The sequence below is a fragment of the Primulina huaijiensis genome, chromosome 12 (assembly GCF_012295235.1).
Source record: "Primulina huaijiensis isolate GDHJ02 chromosome 12, ASM1229523v2, whole genome shotgun sequence".
Classification (NCBI taxonomy): Eukaryota; Viridiplantae; Streptophyta; class Magnoliopsida; order Lamiales; family Gesneriaceae; genus Primulina; species Primulina huaijiensis.
Window position 1 is genome coordinate 6,584,124 of NC_133317.1, and position 14,417 is coordinate 6,598,540.

The window sequence follows — 14,417 nt, forward strand, 5'->3', positions numbered from 1 at the left end:
TATCCGGCAAAAGCTACATTTTCATGACATCATATCATACAAAATAAAATGGAAACTAGAGTAGAAGAATAACAAATGTAATTGATTTATGTTCTAAAATAACAGTATGATAACGTAGGGAACAAAACTCAAAGGTATCAATAAATACCATTAACACTGAGTTTCAATAAATTACCGGTTAAATCCGCACTACCCAGCTTAAAAGCATTTGCCTCCTTCAATGGAAAAACCTTCATAAAGTGAACCGTGCCTGCCCCCCTTCAATGGAAAAACCTTCATAAAGAGAACCCTGCATCCTCGGAATGTGTACGAGAAAATCAAAGAATCGCCGTGTTTCATGGGGTTTTACTGCGTCGAAGTGGAGTTGCCAACCCAGTATTGCTTAACTGCAACCAGTATTTTTTCGGGGACGAGGGGACCGTCCTCGTGATCCATCATTTTAAAATCCCATTTCATACCAGTAATCATCTTCTTCACCTTAACTATTACATCTACTTCATCGCGGAGTATGACTGCACCTTCTGGTCGCAGGATTCTGTCCATTTCTAGCAAAATGTCTTCATAGTCACATCTGTGTTCATTTTAATGAATCAGTTTGTTAGTTCTCGAAGTCATGTCAGTTTTCGTTTTTGTCGTCAGTTGTATATTTCAAGATTTCTTGGAACAGGATTGACAAAATAGAAGGATACCGAAAACTTACATGTCCTTGTACAGGCTGAAAAGACTATTAGCATGAATAAGATCATATGTTCTTGGATAAGTAGAAAAGCCTTCACACCTGAAAAAGAAAAAGTACAATCAGATACACGACGGGGTTGGTATCTGGGATAAAAAGATATCAGAAGCCAAGCAGGACAAAAAGAAATTTCACAAGATTGGGTAAAACGGGACTCAGCCAGGTCATGATCAATCTACTATATTGTGTGGTCACATATGTGGCACAAAAATTGAAATTTGGTGATTTAGGCAACAACTATAGGTTCAAAATATTCGAGTTGCACCAATATAATTAGATATAGTCATATAACAATCGATAAAGAGATATATTTGGTCCTATAAGCAGGAAAACAAAATAGTTGACAAAAAAAAGCATACCAGTCGTGATAAATGCCAATCAATCCCCGTTCATAAATGACACCCAAAGTATTTTTCTTGGCAATCGTAGGCACAACATTCATTACCCAAAATTTGGGAGAATGAAGTGCAGCAGCGAAGCCTCCAAATCCAGCATTCATATCCATAATGTTCCGGTACCTTCCAGAGTCAAGAATCTTGTTGATCCTTTTATAGGCGCTGACGTGCTTTTTCCATTGCTTGTTGTCCTCCAAGTACGTCTCAATGGAGACTCCAGAAACCGACCCACTAGCAATTCTGGGAGGGACGGCATAAAGCCTCTCAGGGAATGGTTTAAGTACCCAACTTGATGCTTCATCACTGTTTCCATTGGTATATGGAGTAACACACGGCTCCATTTTCTTGTACCTAATAAACGATAGACCAAACACTGAATGCGTGCAAAAAAGTACATTTTTTGTGACTAAAGTACATATTCAAAACGTGAAAGTGGTGAAACCCAAAATCTCTCATCGCATAGCTGTCAAAGGTGAGAGATTCCCCAGGTGAGGAACCTGTGCCTAAGGTCATCCCAGGCGCAACGATTTACTAAGACGAGCCCAGGAGCTCGGCTGGACTAGCCTTGGAAGCCCACTCAGTCGCACTTAAAGCACGACTTGGTGATTTTTTTTAATCTCGGCTGGACTAGCCTTTGAAGTTCACTTACACACGTTTTAGTATTTTTTTTTAATAACTTGTTTAAAACAAAAGGCTCAAACCCAAACCCTAGCAATCCAATGCTCTGACATTGGAATCAGAAGAAGAAAGCGCTGAATAAAAAAATGAGGTGAGGGCATCTACATCTAAAACAACCAGAAAAAATCGGTTTCACATCTTTTGGACGAGGAGGAAAAAGAAATTGATGTTGGTCAAGAGAATTATGAAGACCAAGAATAATATAAGTCCGAAAGTTCTGGGAACTATGACGATTCAATGGAAGAATATCAAATTGATTTGGATAATCGAAAAATTTTAATCGTTTTACTAATTAATATGAACTTAGTAATTTTTTTTTTTTGGAATGATAGTGCGACTTATTTATTTCATATTTTAATATATTTATTCTAACATAAATATAATTTTTAAAAAATAAAAAAAATGTCTGTCTAGCTTAGGTAAGACGGGCGCCTCGTCTTGCGCCTCGGTATGCCTTGCGTCCTTGACAACTATGCCTCATCATGGTTTGTACGTATAGTTATTCATACCAGACGTCGTCAGCATCTTCTGGTTTACAAAATGTTACTCCAGAATTTTCTTGTTCTGCACGACAAGAATCAGTATCCATTGTCTTCTGCCATATGGCAATTTCACCTTTCTCAGACTTCTTTTCCCAGCAGAGAAGTTTGGCGACTTCTTCAATCTTTCTTTGTTCTTCCTCGAGGTCTTCCTTTGTACGCTGCCACGGCTTGTAGTTAATCTTCCAATTGATAGGAGGCCCCGAAAGAACCCAATAACCACCGGGCCTAAGAACACGATCCACCTCCTTCATATACAGTCCATCTGCAAAGAGAACCAAATTACACAAACAACAAGAAGCTCAATTGTTTAACTTTTGGTGCTTACCATTTATCCCCCAAGGTATAAGACAACGAGAACAGTGAGCCATGTCAAAAGCTCTGGATGGATATGGAGTTTTTATAGTTCCAAGAACACCAATAACAGCAGGTACACCCCTTTCAAGAGCAAACTGAACCTGGGCCTCGTGTGAATCTCTTGGAGCAAAGGACATTGCAATAACGTTTCTTTTCCATAGATAAGCCCCCCAACTAGCAACCTGAAATCATGAAATATATATCAGACTCAACAACACATAAAATACAAATATTGGCATAGAACATCTAAATAATCAAAGTAAAAGAGCACAATCTAGTGCAAAATCAATAAATATAGCACTGGACATACCCCACATCCAGTATCCAATGCTGTCCTTACAGTTCCATCAGCTATTGGTATAACTGAAGCCAGCTGGTCAATATACTTGTCGGCCCCCTGAGGAAATTGTGTTCCTCCACCAGGGAACCTGAACACATCGCCCTCATATTGAATCCAGTTCTGAATAGCCTTCTCAACAGTCAAGCTCTTGTATGGAGCATTGGCATAAGGAACATAATCACGACTTTTTGGCCATGGAAATGGGGTTACATATCCTTCGGGAGCTGGAATAAGGCAATGAAGTTTCTCTGCTTGAGGAGGGCAGTGCCTTTCACGATATATCATATTTTCCCTAGGGAAAGTCATGGCACGACTTTGATCTTGGCAGGGCGTGTAATCAGTGAATCGAGTGTGGCATGGCTTATACTCAGTTGTTTTAGAATCAGAATCATCAATAATCCCGGCTTCACCAACGTGGCGGGTTTCGAAATTGAGGTTCGGAACGATGTTGCAGTTTTCTCCACTCTTGGTCATCTCAAGGGCTATGCTATCTCCCTTTCCAAATCCACTTCTCTGCCATGCTCCGAGTAAGTAGAAGAAACAGCAAAGGCCAGCTGCTATAAAGATAGATACAGAACTTCTAGTTTTACTATCACCCGAATTCAACTTATTCGCCATCACGAACCTGAAGCATTTGCAACTCAAAATAAGCAATAGACAAAAGAAAATTTGTTTCCCAAATTCGACACAATTTTCCCACATTAACATACAAAAATGATCCTTATCTTTATCAAACTCGATCAGAAGAGAAAAAAAGTTTTGCTACTCCGATCATTTCCAAAAGCTAGTAACTATTATTTTCGATGCTTTTCGTGTCAAATTCACTTCTGGAATCTTCACATACTCAAATACACATGCAGTTAGTAGTGACATAAATAAACTATGGTTAAACCAACAATATAATAAGAGAAGATATAAACCACCAACAATATAATAAGAGAAGATATAAACCATAAGTGTAATCTTCTCCCAATAAATTTCACGCGGATTTGCACAGATTCAATGCTCATGTACATCATAACACAGCATAACTTAGATCTGCTGCCACTTTACCAAGATCCATTGTGATCATCGAATGAACAAACTTTAAATGGATCCATTTCTTAAAAGAGATAAAAGAAGGCTCATCTACTTCAACCTCAAGCAACATTATGACTTTATTAAAATCATCAAATACTAAAGATCACGCAAGAAAGGGATTAAAAAATCGGGTCCTTCGACCCTACAGTGGGGGTACTACCCACCCACTGTATGACATCAATGAACCCCATCTCGATGACATCGTATTAAATTAGATTTCCTGTTAAAAAACAAAAGCGATTAAATTCTCAAATCAAGCATTCATTTGCTTAAATTAAAGGGAAAAACACATAAATTTGATCTAAGTACCAAGTGTCCGTCAAAAAATATGTTCCAAACGACAAGCATTCAAGAACGAGCTCGAACGTTATATCGAACCCAGAAACTAAATCCTTAAAAATAAAAATATACATCAGATTCCACAAATTTTTCCCGAAAACTCCATTCATCAACAGAGAGAACAAGACCAAAAGATGAGCACTAATTATTATTTTTATTTATAAAAAATAAAAATAATAAACATGACAATCAAATCAAAATGCATCAAACAATAAAACTCATACCAATCACATCAGTTGATGCGAACACCGATTCAAACGATCTAAAAGATCGAATCTTTACGATTTTTTCCTCACCGATTAACCGATGAACAGAGTTTTGGCACAACACAAGCACTCAATAGCAAACAAATCCTCACTTCATCTAAACAAATATTTCTTCAAATGGTATATTTATATTTTTTTTAATTCCCTCTGATTTTGGTCTCTTAAATGTGGAGGACAAACATATCTTTTTTTTTTTTCCACCTTTTCTTTTTCTTTTTGCTTTTTATTTATTATTATTATTATTTAATGCAGTATCACCAACCATGAAACAATTTTTCATTTTGGCCCTTCATTTAGTGCCCAATGAATTGCCTCAAAACTTTTCAAATTGTATAATTCAACCTGAAAGTTGTGATTTTTGACTCTCTTATTTGGGAAGCTTTAATTTTAAATCCAAATCCCATTTTTTTAAAGTATATATATCTGAAATCTCAAATTTAGAAATAAAAATTAGATTTTCGGACAGCTAAACACGTAAAACGTTTATGTTTCGGATCAGCCAATTCCAACATTTTTCCAAGTTACTTATATTCTCCTTCGGGATTATCATTCGATTTATTCAATGGATTTCTTGGATATGTTCTTCACAATCTAGACTATAAGGCCTAGTCAACTAGCATAGGCGCAGTTTGATTAGTTTGGTACCTATATGATAGACAAAGTAGAGAGAGGACTTCACTGATATTTTAAAGAAAACAGGGGTGTAAAATGATAATAAGGTTGAGAACTGGAGACCACTTAAATGAGGTGATAACGTCCATGATCCAACCCCTCCTGTTTTTTAATATTTCAAAGAAGGTCCCACAAAGCTCCACCGTCTCCGCGTATGATATGGTGCACGGGGTGCGCAACACGCTCACACACACACACTAACACTAGGTCGCCCCAATCTTCATCGGGCCCCCGAAGACAATAAAGTCCAAAAGCAATTAAAATTTATTGATGATGGGCCCACAATCATCATGTCGATCAAGGCCACCGATTTCGAATAGGGGTGTCAAAAAGAGAAATTTATTTAATTTAATTAAGAAAATAATCGTGTTTTTTAAATAAATATGATATTTTTTTAATTAAATAATTGATCGAGATTAAAAAACAAAATATATTTCCAAAAGTGAGCATGATGAACGGTAGAAGATGACGGATGGTCAGATCTGAAGGAGGAAAGGTTTTTTTAGATTTTTCACAAGCGAGTTTGATACGATTAGCTAATTTTACGTAAAATAAATATATATATTTATACATCCAACAAAAAAAATTATTATATGTATTTTTTTCTCCCGGTTTATTGATCAATCCAATATTTATAGAATTAGAATTTGTGTAAATATCGCATTGTAAAGAAAATTAAATATGTAATTTAAGTTGTAGTTGGTGAGGTGGCATGGTTACATAATTCATAAGGTAGAACCATTCTTTTTAATTTTAATAATAATAATAATTAATTTTAAATGACCAAGTAACATTCATCGTATTAAAATTTGATCCATATATCAGATTTTATTGAAAAGATCAAACCAATCCTATGACATTAATTAAAGCTCATTAATTAACAACCTTAATATTTAATTGCAAGAACACATGAATGAAGACTATAAAATCGATCAATGTAATGTTTGTGAATAGTAGTGGTCCACGATTATTTTATGAACCCCTATAGTCGGCAAATGTTCATATACATACATACATACATANTATATATATAATTTGGAGTGAACATGATTGAGGAACATCATAACAAAACTGATATATATAATTTGGAGTGCTAAATATAAATGTTTTTTGATTAACCATGGGAAGCTTTCAAACTTAAGTTTCATTAATTATTTAGGTGTGACTTTGAGAACATATGAATAAATTTGAGTCCTAGTGGGATTTTTAAACAAATGGAGCCATCTTTGGATTTTCGAAAAAACTTCTGCGAGACTGTTTCATAGATCCATTTTGTAAGACGTATATTTTATTTGAGTCACTTAAGAAAAAATTGTAATTTTATGTCAATAATATTACTTTTTATTATAATTGCTATGTCTCACGATTAAAGATACGTGAGACCATCTCACGAGCTACTCACGTGCTTTGACCTCTATTTAGTTGGTAAATTTGTGTGAAAAAGCGAAAATGGATTTGTAAGATGACTTCAGTTTAGTTTTTTAAAAAATTTTATGATCTATCTAATTAATAAAAGTTGGTTTTTAATGTAATATTTAATTTTTATACCAAAAATAGGTCACCAATGAAAGTTATAGGGGTGGTATACCGTACCGTACCGAATATCCTATATCGTATACCGTACCGAAAATTTCGGTATAAGAAAATTCATACCGATGCCATACCGAAATTTTCGGTTACATATAAGTCGCATACCGATTATACCGAAATTGTACGGTATATCGATATTTCGGTACGGTATCGTTATATATCGTTTTTATACCGAAAAAACCTTACATTTTAAATTTTTATAAATTTATTGTTTTAAAATATTATATATTTTAAAATTTTGTATATTTTTTCGGTATTCCGTGTATACCGAAATTTTCAAATTATATACCGTTACCGTACCGAAAAATTCGATATTGTTACCGTACCGTACTGAAATCTTCGGTGTACCGAAAATTCGGTATTTTTTTGGTACGATAATCTCGGTATACCGTACAATTCGGTATTTTTTCTCGAGTGGGTCTCATGTGAGACCGTCTCACAGATCTTAATATGTGAGACGGGTCAACCCTACCCATATTCACAATATAAAGTAATACTCTTAGCATAAAAAGTAATACTTTTTCGTGGATAACCCAAATAAGAGATCCGTCTCACAAATACGACCCGTGAGACCGTCTCACACAAGTTTTTGCCTTTTTTCTCACCCCCTAAATTGAAATATATTATTTTTTATACAAAAAATATAATTTATTATTGTAAATCTGAGCAGGGTTGATCCGCCTCACGGATATCTTACGAATAAATATCCGTAAGACCGTCTTATAAGATACACCTGCTTTTTGAAATTTATGTCTCATGGTTTTTCCCATCGTTATTTACTTTTTCTTTTTTTTTTTTCGAATACGATTTCCCATTGTTCAACAGTTGAAAAAATACAAAAACTAAATTAAACCATGTTAGATGTTGAATCTTATTTTTCTCATTCATTCAAAAAAAAAAATCTATAAAGCCTCGTATCATATCTCAATCTAACAAGTTCTTAAAAGCCGGCAGGATTTGAGGAGTATTGCGAAATAATAATTGAAAAATGCCAAACATATCTTGTGGAATATCTTCAAAATTCAGTATATAACCCAATATAAAGTACAAAATTAGATAAAATACAAGAGTCGAAGGAATGGCACTCACATGCAATAAGATTGCAATTATTTTGATAAGCCTACATCATCTCCTTTCGCAGACAATGAAAGTCGTTCAAAACCCTCACACACACACACACACACACACACACACACACATCATCATCTCCTTTCGCAGACAATGAAAGTCGTTCAAAACCCTCACTCTCACACACACACACACATAATATGTGTGTGTGTGTGTGTGTGTGTGTGTGTGTATGTCTATAACTTTTCGGAGAAATTGCAATTTTAGTATCATAACTTAATATATTTTGAGTTTTAGCGTCAATATTTGGTTTTAATTTAGTAGTTTGGATTTTTTGTGATTTATTTTTTTACCAAAAATCAATCACGTCGTCAAATATTATTTGTATGAGATTATTGTTCTATATTACACATATCAAAATAAAAGCAAAGAAAAAATAAAACAAAATATCCAATATTTCAAATTGAGAAGAAAAAAAATTTGTCATTCTCCTTTTAATTTTGCTTAGATAGCTTCGGTTTTATCTTATTTTGAAGCTTCTCTTAACCTTAAGAGTATGTATCTTGTGAGATGGTCTCACGAATCTTTATCTGTGAGACGGATCAATCCTACCAATATTCACAATAAAAAGTAATACTCTTAGCATAAAAAGTAATATTTTTTTCATGGATGACCCAAATATGAGATCTGTCTCACAAAATACGATCCGTGAGACCGTCCCACACAAGTTTTTACATAACAAGTTAACCTCTTACAAATACTCGAAGACACATGTGATTTTATTTTTGTTGTATGATTAATTTAGTAATTTACCAAAATCATTCTGTAAATTAGTTTATTTCGATTTATCATTTAACCACTCAAATTTTGATATTAGTGATTAGTTTTTTTTTTCACCTTTTGTTTCTTTCTATTAGAGTGCTGACATAATATGATAATGTATATTGTTGGCATGATGACGAGCATTACTTATATGTCTATACTATGTCATTACTCTGACAAAAAAAGACTAAAAACAAAAACAAAAAAATAACTTAAAAGAGATTTGACTAAACTTATTTAAAACATCTTATAAGCTCTTATATGAAACAACTTATAAGTTCTTACGATCCAGCGGTAGAGTACAATTCCAACCCATCGCGCAACACACAGTTGTGCCAGATTTACCTCTGCGTCGATGCTTCCGACATGGACTTTGTCCAATGTCCCGTGTTTCCTATAAGGGCGTGCGGTACCTCCATTCAATTTCCAGTCTTCTAGGACTCTACTCTTTAGGCCATTTTCAAATAGTTGTCCTAAGGAAGACGAGGGACGGTGGACCGCGGACGATGACTTTATTTTGTACAAATTCTAATAAAATGAAGTCGATCGTATTTATGATAATATGGTCTTGTAATTGATTGAATTTCAAATTCGAAATGGAAAGCTTAATTAACAAGGAACGTGTTTGGCTCTTAATTTTGTGTGATTGTGTCATGTACAAAATATACCAATCAAGAGACGAATAAATAAAAATCTAGTTTCCAGATGACGTAGGTCATCGATTCGACTGTTAGTTCTAACCATCTTGATCGAACATCTATAATATGTCGATTCAGAAAAATGGATAAGGATTCGGAAGTTGAATATTTACAAATAACATAAATACGACATTATGCCATTTAATTAAAAGATGAACTAAATATCTTACAAAGCAAAATATGAAGAAAAAAAAACATTTTGGAGATGTAACCATTTAAAGCAATTGCTTGTATTTACGCTTCAAATTTTATTAATCACACTCTACCTTATCTTTTTTAATTAATTAGATGACTAAAACACCCTCTATTGAACTTATTTATGATAATTAGAAATTAATATTTTTTAAGTTTTTATTAAATTATAATATGAGAGCATTTATAACTGAAATTAATAGGTTGGGTTATTTTGGCCATATTATTTAATAAAAAGTTAAAATATAATGTTATAGATAAATTTTGAAGTGTAAATAAAAAAACTTTTAAACTAATCATTGATCATTTGCAACATAGGGATGTGAGTTAATGGCCCAATATTAAGTTGGGTTATGTGAATCGGGCTTCCATTCAAATTTCTCTAACTCTGTTATCTTTTCTCACTTCAATTTCATAAATTTTTATTCTGGGGCGAAAAAAGGGGAAAAAAATATTAAATTTTGGGAAACATTATAATTTCTGTTTTATATGTTTGTCATTTACGATTTTGATCTTTTATGTTGTCAAAAATTAGATCTTAATAAAGTATCTTTATATTTTTAGCAATTTTAGTTTTATTTTACGGAGAGTGTTGATGTGATTAGCGTATGGCACGCATGAACAGTTGGTGTCAGCTCAGAGCTACATCGATGTCACATCCATGATATATTAAAAAGGACTAGAATTACGAAAAAAGACAGACTAAGATTGAAATTTGTTAACATAAATAACCAAAATCACAAATAAACAAATATATATAACCAAAAATGGAGTAAAGAAATAATAATACACAAAAACTCATGTGAGACAGTTTCTCTGGTCAATTTTGTGATACATATATTATATTTGAATTTCTCATAAAAATATTATTTTTTTATATTGAAAATATTATTTTTTATTGTAAATATGAGCAGATTGACTCATCTCATTAATAAAAATTCTTGAAATCATATCAAAAGAGACATACTAATAATAATATCTCAAGTCCTCGAATTTTAGATTCTCTTGGCGATACTCGCAAGAACATCAAAATTTAAGTCTTCATTTGTCGAAATTCTTTTTTTTTTTTGACGGTTCATTTGTCGAAATTCTTGAATTAAAATTGGAAATCATAAATTTTATTTTATTTTCCTTTCGATGATTTACTTATTTATATAGGTTCCATAGAAGGCCGGCCAATCAATTACTGGTCCAGGTTCACACTCGAAGAAACGTAACGTTTCTTTGGATTTTGTTCATATCATTAACATTTAATTCGTTCACATCTTCCTTTCTTCACATACATTATATATATATAAACACACACCAATTCATTTTATTTTTCTGAAGAATAAATTAACGTCATTTACTTCAAAAAATGGAGTCGAAATCTGACATTTCCATCTTCGCGAAATTGTTGTTCCTGCAGTCTCTATCTGTCTTAAGCACTGTTGCACAAGATTTTGATTTTTTCTACTTCGTTCAACAGGTAATTTTTTTTTTTTTTTAAAGATTTGGATGTCTTTCTTATCTCGATTTAATTGATTTGTAGCGATGATTAAAGAAAATAAGCTAATGATTTTCTAGTTTATATATTGCAGTGGCCGGGATCGTACTGTGACACGAAAAAGAGTTGTTGCTATCCCACAACGGGGAAGCCTTCGACGGATTTTGGTATCCATGGATTATGGCCGAATTACGCGGACGGATCTTACCCGTCAAACTGTGATCCAAACGATTCTTATGATCAATCCAAGGTAACCCCGACTCAGTCAAATCAAATACGTACGATTGCAGTGACATAAACATATCTCAATAAAAAAAAAAGACCTTAACTCGATCTGAAAGGATAGCATAGAAGCCTATTATGCATACTAAAATGTAATGAAATACTAATTAGAAAATACATAACAAACTGTGGCAGATTTCAGATTTGATTAGCAGAATGCAACAAGATTGGCCGACACTTGGTTGCCCCAGCAATAGCGGGACAACATTCTGGTCACACGAATGGGACAAACATGGGACTTGTTCTGAATCTGTCCTAAACCAACATGCCTATTTTAAATCTGCTCTAAACCTTAAATCTAAATTAGACCTCCTCCAAATTCTTCAAAGTGCAGGTAATTCATCTACATGATCAGTTCGATCATTTCTTATGATTAGGCGTAAATTTATTTCTACAACATAATTTATATTGGTCATTCGCAATATGTTTCAGGGATTAATCCAGACGGGGGATTCTACAGTTTCAACAGCATAAGGAATACTCTTACCGATGCAATTGGATACACACCGGGGATAGAGTGCAATGTGGATGAAAATGGTAACAGTCAGTTGTATCAGGTTTATATTTGCGTGGACACTTCTGCTTCGAACGTTATCGAGTGTCCGATCTTGCCAAATGCAAGAAAATGCGCTTCCAGCGTCGAGTTCCCGGCGTTTTAGCAATCGTTGTAGTAATCGATGCTACCGTATTTTAGTGGTTGTATCACGTATGGGGAGCAAGTCAAAATGGCTTTAAAATTTTTAATGAAGTAAAAATATAATTTATTCTGTGGAAATAATTTTGAACTCAGCTTTACAGTTGAGATAATATTGCTTCTCTGTAATATTTGTAGTTTTATTTTTCCAATTTTTGCGGCGAGAGACGATGATCAATTTTTTTTATGATCAGATCTTTTATGAGACGGTTTCACGAATTTTTGTCTGTGAAACAAGTTAATCTGATCTATAAGTATCATGAAAAGTAATATTTTTAAAATGATATTTTTCATGAGTTGAATTGGATCAGAATTTGTCTCACAAAATTGACTGGTGAGATATGTGTCACAAAAGTTTCTACTTTTTTTTTTAATATGGATATACTGCATATCTCGAATTCGATTTCTTCCTTAAAAAATTATAATTAAAAACATGTGTATATCACTCAAATTGCCGTGACATATGACCATTTTTTACCATTTAATATGACGGAAAATATAATTTTGGCCATATGACATGACCATTATCGCTTTTCAATTGACCAATCACGTTAGTTTTCAAATTGCAGTTTTAGTCTCGTAAGTTGTTACGTAGTACTACAGAAACAATTTTCGATGTCACCTCATCAATTTTCGGTGTCATGTCATCAATTATCATCGTCATGTCAACACTTTGGTAAAAAAATAACTAAAAGGTAAGAATAAACATCAACTTCTAAGACTAAAACTGCATCTGAAAACTTATGTACTGAAAATGGGAAATTATCAAGTTAGGAGACCACATATCTCCTGTGAGTAATCCGTTGTTGATAGTTCAAAGGTGGGGGAGTCGAAGCCACATTTGATTGAATTTTTTTAAAAAAAAATACAAACCCACATCAACAATTAATAAACCAAGAAGTATCAATATTGATTATTGTCACGTCAATACTAAGATGAAAAACGACTTAAAATAATTAGAGAATCAAAATTAGAATTATGACAATTCAGTAGACTATTTTTGTAATTTTCTCTAATTTTATTTCCATTTTTATTAGTTAAGACTAAAAACATCAGGTGGAAGAATCATTATACAAATAAGCGTAAAATGGACTTTCCAAGTTTTTCATTCAAAATGAGCTCAATCCTATTTCGTTGGAGTGTTGCTGTGATACCGAAAAATACCGACTTAGAAACAGAAATTGCTGATTTTTTTTATGTCATGTTAGCAATTAGACCAAAATGATCGAAAATTAAAATTTAGTATACAAAAATAAAAATTTGAAAACTTAGTGGATAAGAGAAAAAAAAGTGGAGTTAGAGGATCCAAAATGTTATTTTCCCTAAAGTTTTATATAATTAATTAATAGGAAAGCCTATGCTACCTCGTATATTCCCGTAGTTTGAATTCGAAGACTTTGCTTATAAATAAAGATCTAGCGAACCAACATGACTCCAACAACATTCGATCAGACAAACTTCTTGAGAGATGGGATTCAAGAATTCAGTGCTCATCAAAATCTTCATTTCAAGTGTCTATTAATTTTATGTTCTTCGCATATATTAACATGTGTTAGTAAACTGTGTAATCTTTCTTTCTGGTTAATTCGACACAACAAGATTTTGGAAACGATAACGTGGGATACTTCAGTTCTTGATCAGCTCGTTAGAGATGGAAGTTGTCAAATTTATCAGATTCTTATCAAAACCAAAATATTTATCAGATATAATCAATTATAATTTATAATCACCAAGCCTGCGGGACTCCATTAGTAATATCTTTAATTTGTACTAATACGTCATTGTGATGGTGCTATTATTTCGTGGCCGGGCAGTTGCCAGCTTCACATTTTGCTCAAATTTTAGGATGAATATTTGCAGCTATGGTTCCTATAAAACACTTGGGAGATGTGGAGGAACAACATGAATTCATGAAAGATAGATTGATCAGTATGTAACATGACCCGTGCATAGATCCACACAAGCGCGACTACGTATAATGAATTCTGCTATGCTATGGATTACTTTGTTTGCCTTAACACGACCAAAATAGTTAAATCAAGTTACTATAGGAGTTAATTGGAACCTTTTACAGACCAATTCAAACATCCCTGACAGACAGATGAAGAATATACACAATTTTATTAGTACTCTAGCGCCTTTTAACATGTACTCCGCAAATTGCAGTTTTTTATATATATATA

At 33.3% G+C, this 14,417-nt stretch overlaps 2 protein-coding genes across 4 annotated transcripts; one reads left to right on the forward strand and one right to left on the reverse strand.

Moving 5' to 3' along the window:
* On the reverse strand, positions 1 to 4,908 carry LOC140989767 (probable methyltransferase PMT2). Of its 3 annotated transcripts, XM_073459157.1 has the most exons (8): positions 4,689 to 4,908; positions 4,290 to 4,345; positions 3,016 to 3,670; positions 2,677 to 2,887; positions 2,319 to 2,613; positions 1,096 to 1,482; positions 701 to 778; positions 1 to 571 (listed from the first exon to the last, which is right to left on the reverse strand). In XM_073459157.1, exons 2-8 carry the CDS (start codon positions 4,325 to 4,327, stop codon positions 346 to 348), a joined length of 1,890 nt encoding a protein of 629 aa, XP_073315258.1. In that variant the 5' UTR covers positions 4,328 to 4,345; positions 4,689 to 4,908; the 3' UTR covers positions 1 to 345. The 3 variants fall into 3 exon arrangements, with proteins under 3 accessions (XP_073315258.1, XP_073315260.1, XP_073315259.1); XM_073459159.1 differs by lacking the exon at positions 4,290 to 4,345 and having other exon boundaries at positions 4,689 to 4,907; XM_073459158.1 differs by lacking the exons at positions 4,290 to 4,345; positions 4,689 to 4,908 and adding an exon at positions 4,537 to 4,589.
* Positions 4,909 to 11,096: 6,188 nt separating this feature from the next.
* LOC140990691 (extracellular ribonuclease LE-like) lies at positions 11,097 to 12,360 on the forward strand. The gene is made up of 4 exons (XM_073460526.1): positions 11,097 to 11,240; positions 11,353 to 11,508; positions 11,676 to 11,874; positions 11,973 to 12,360. Exons 1-4 carry the CDS (start codon positions 11,130 to 11,132, stop codon positions 12,197 to 12,199), a joined length of 693 nt encoding a protein of 230 aa, XP_073316627.1. The 5' UTR covers positions 11,097 to 11,129; the 3' UTR covers positions 12,200 to 12,360.
* Positions 12,361 to 14,417: the final 2,057 nt, after the last annotated feature.

Coding starts and splice junctions, on each gene's coding strand:
- LOC140989767 (XM_073459157.1), bottom strand. CDS start 4,327: ATGTCATCGAGATGGGGTTCATTGATGTCATACAGTGG. Junction 2,614..2,676: donor TATACCTTGGGGGATAAATG/GTAAGCACCAAA, acceptor TTCTCTTTGCAG/ATGGACTGTATATGAAGGAG. Junction 572..700: donor TTCAGCCTGTACAAGGACAT/GTAAGTTTTCGG, acceptor AAATGAACACAG/ATGTGACTATGAAGACATTT.
- LOC140990691 (XM_073460526.1), top strand. CDS start 11,130: ATGGAGTCGAAATCTGACATTTCCATCTTCGCGAAATTGTTGTTCCTG. Junction 11,509..11,675: donor ATTCTTATGATCAATCCAAG/GTAACCCCGACT, acceptor AAACTGTGGCAG/ATTTCAGATTTGATTAGCAG. Junction 11,875..11,972: donor CCAAATTCTTCAAAGTGCAG/GTAATTCATCTA, acceptor AATATGTTTCAG/GGATTAATCCAGACGGGGGA.